Source organism: Oncorhynchus keta, unplaced genomic scaffold, assembly GCF_023373465.1.
Source record: "Oncorhynchus keta strain PuntledgeMale-10-30-2019 unplaced genomic scaffold, Oket_V2 Un_contig_5932_pilon_pilon, whole genome shotgun sequence".
NCBI classification, from domain to species: Eukaryota; Metazoa; Chordata; class Actinopteri; order Salmoniformes; family Salmonidae; genus Oncorhynchus; species Oncorhynchus keta.
This window is the reverse complement of record NW_026288597.1, coordinates 25,001-27,500: the sequence shown is the minus strand read 5'-3', so window position 1 is coordinate 27,500 and position 2,500 is coordinate 25,001. Positions and strand designations below refer to the sequence as shown.

The 2,500-nt window shown below is 61.4% G+C and overlaps 1 protein-coding gene across 1 annotated transcript in view; it reads right to left on the bottom strand.

Moving 5' to 3' along the window:
- LOC127925625 (voltage-dependent T-type calcium channel subunit alpha-1I-like) overlaps window positions 1-2,500 on the bottom strand; it is a gene marked incomplete at its 5' end in the record, with an annotated part of 69,519 nt that overhangs the window by 45,049 nt on the left and 21,970 nt on the right. Inside the window, 1 exon segment of the mRNA XM_052510647.1 lies at window positions 2,011-2,261. Within this exon segment, the coding sequence (XP_052366607.1) occupies window positions 2,011-2,261 (251 nt within the window).

Below are 2,500 nucleotides of genomic sequence, written 5' to 3'. Positions count from 1 at the left end.
GGGATGAGGAGGAGACAGGAGAGACGGAGAGGGGGATGAGGAGGAGACAGGAGAGACGGAGAGGGGGAGGAGGAGGACAGGAGAGACGGAGAGGGGGATGAGGAGGAGACAGGAGAGACGGAGAGGGAGGATGAGGAGGAGACAGGAGAGACGGAGAGGGGGATGAGGAGGAGACAGGAGAGACGGAGAGGGAGGATGAGGAGGAGACAGGAGAGACGGAGAGGGGGATGAGGAGGAGAAAGGAGAGACGGAGAGGGGGATGAGGAGGGGGAGAGACGGAGAGGGGGATGAGGACAGGAGAGACGGAGGGGGGGATGAGGAGGAGACAGGAGAGACAGGGGGAGAGAGGAGGAGACAGGAGAGAGGGGGGGGATGAGGAGGAGACAGGGAGAGATGGAGAGATGAGGAGGAGACAGGAGAGACGGAGAGGGGGATGAGGAGGAAACAGGAGAGACGGAGAGGGGGATGAGGAGGGTACAGGAGAGACGGAGAGGGGGATGAGGAGGAGACAGGAGAGATGGAGAGGGGGGATGAGGAGGAGACAGGAGAGACGGAGAGGGGGGATGAGGAGGAAACAGGAGAGACGGAGAGGGGGGATGAGGAGGGTACAGGAGAGACGGAGAGGGGGGATGAGGAGGAGACAGGAGAGACGGAGAGGGGAAATGAGGAGGAGACAGGAGAGACGGAGAGGGGGGATGAGGAGGAGACAGGAGAGACGGAGAGGGGGGATGAGGAGGAGACAGGAGAGACGGAGAGGGGGGATGAGGAGGAGACAGGAGAGACGGAGAGGGGGATGAGGAGGAGACAGGAGAGACGGAGAGGGGGATGAGGAGGGGACAGGAGAGACGGAGAGGGGGGATGAGGAGGGGACAGGAGAGATGGAGAGGGGGGATGAGGAGGGGACAGGAGAGACGGAGAGGGGGATGAGGAGGGGACAGGAGAGATGGAGAGGGGGGTGAGGAGGGGACAGGAGAGACGGAGAGGGGGGATGAGGAGGGGACAGGAGAGACGGAGAGGGGGATGAGGAGGAGACAGGAGAGACAGAGAGGGGGATGAGGAGGGGGAGAGACGGAGAGGGGGATGAGGAGGAGACAGGAGAGACAGAGAGGGGGATGAGGAGGGGACAGGAGAGATGGAGAGGGGGATGAGGAGGGTACAGGAGAGGGAGGGGGGATGAGGAGGAGACAGGAGAGACGGAGAGGGGGATGAGGAGGAGACAGGAGAGACGGAGAGGGGAAATGAGGAGGAGACAGGAGAGACGGAGAGGGGGATGAGGAGGAGACAGGAGAGATGGAGAGGGGGATGAGGAGGAGACAGGAGAGACGGAGAGGGGGATGAGGAGGAAACAGGAGAGACGGAGAGGGGGATGAGGAGGGTACAGGAGAGACGGAGAGGGGGATGAGGAGGAGACAGGAGAGATGGAGAGGGGGATGAGGAGGAGACAGGAGAGACGGAGAGGGGGATGAGGAGGAAACAGGAGAGACGGAGGGGGGATGAGGAGGGTACAGGAGAGACGGAGAGGGGGATGAGGGAGAGGGGGACGATGAGGAGGAGACAGGAGAGACGGAGAGGGGGATGATGACAGAGGATGAGGAGAGACAGGAGAGACGGAGAGGGGGATGAGGAGGAGACAGGAGAGAGAGAGGGGAGAGGGGGGATGAGGAGGGGGATGAGGAGGGGACAGGAGAGATGGAGAGGGGGATGAGGAGGGGACAGGAGAGACGGAGAGGGGGGATGAGGAGGGGACAGGAGAGATGGAGAGGGGGATGAGGAGGGGACAGGAGAGATGGAGAGGGGGGATGAGGAGGGGACAGGAGAGACGGAGAGGGGGGATGAGGAGGAGACAGGAGAGACAGAGAGGGGGATGAGGAGGAGACAGGAGAGACGGAGAGGGGGATGAGGAGGAGACAGGAGAGACGGAGAGGGGGATGAGGAGGGGACAGGAGAGATGGAGAGGGGGATGAGGAGGGGACAGGAGAGACGGAGAGGGGGGGATGAGGAGGGTCCTACCTGTTGATGGTATTCTATCCCCATACTGAGAGTGTTGATGAGGATGGAGGTCATGATCCCTCTGTTGAAGTACTTGCTGTCTACGATGCGTTTCAGTCTGTCTCTGAATGCTGTCCCCAGATCCAGCAGCCTGTTACTGGCCCCCTTCACCCCGAGCCCCAGCCTTGCCCCCAGCCCTGCCTTCCGCCGGCGCCTCCCACGGCCGCCGCGCCCCTCTCCTCCCTGGGGGAAGTCGTGCAGGGTGTGGGCCTCTCCCTAGACCCTCCAGGTCGCTCAGGTCCAGCTCCAAGCCCTCTAGGCGCGGGCACACAGCGGGCAGCCCAACAGCTCCAGGAGGAGAGGGGAGGGCACCACGCCAGCCAGCTGGTACAGCAGCCGAGGACGGCCTGGAGGGAGAGAGAGAGAGAGAGAGAGAGAAACAATGTTTTTATTTACTTTGATCAAATATATTTCAATATTTATTTTTGAAAGTATGTTGTTATTAAACAGA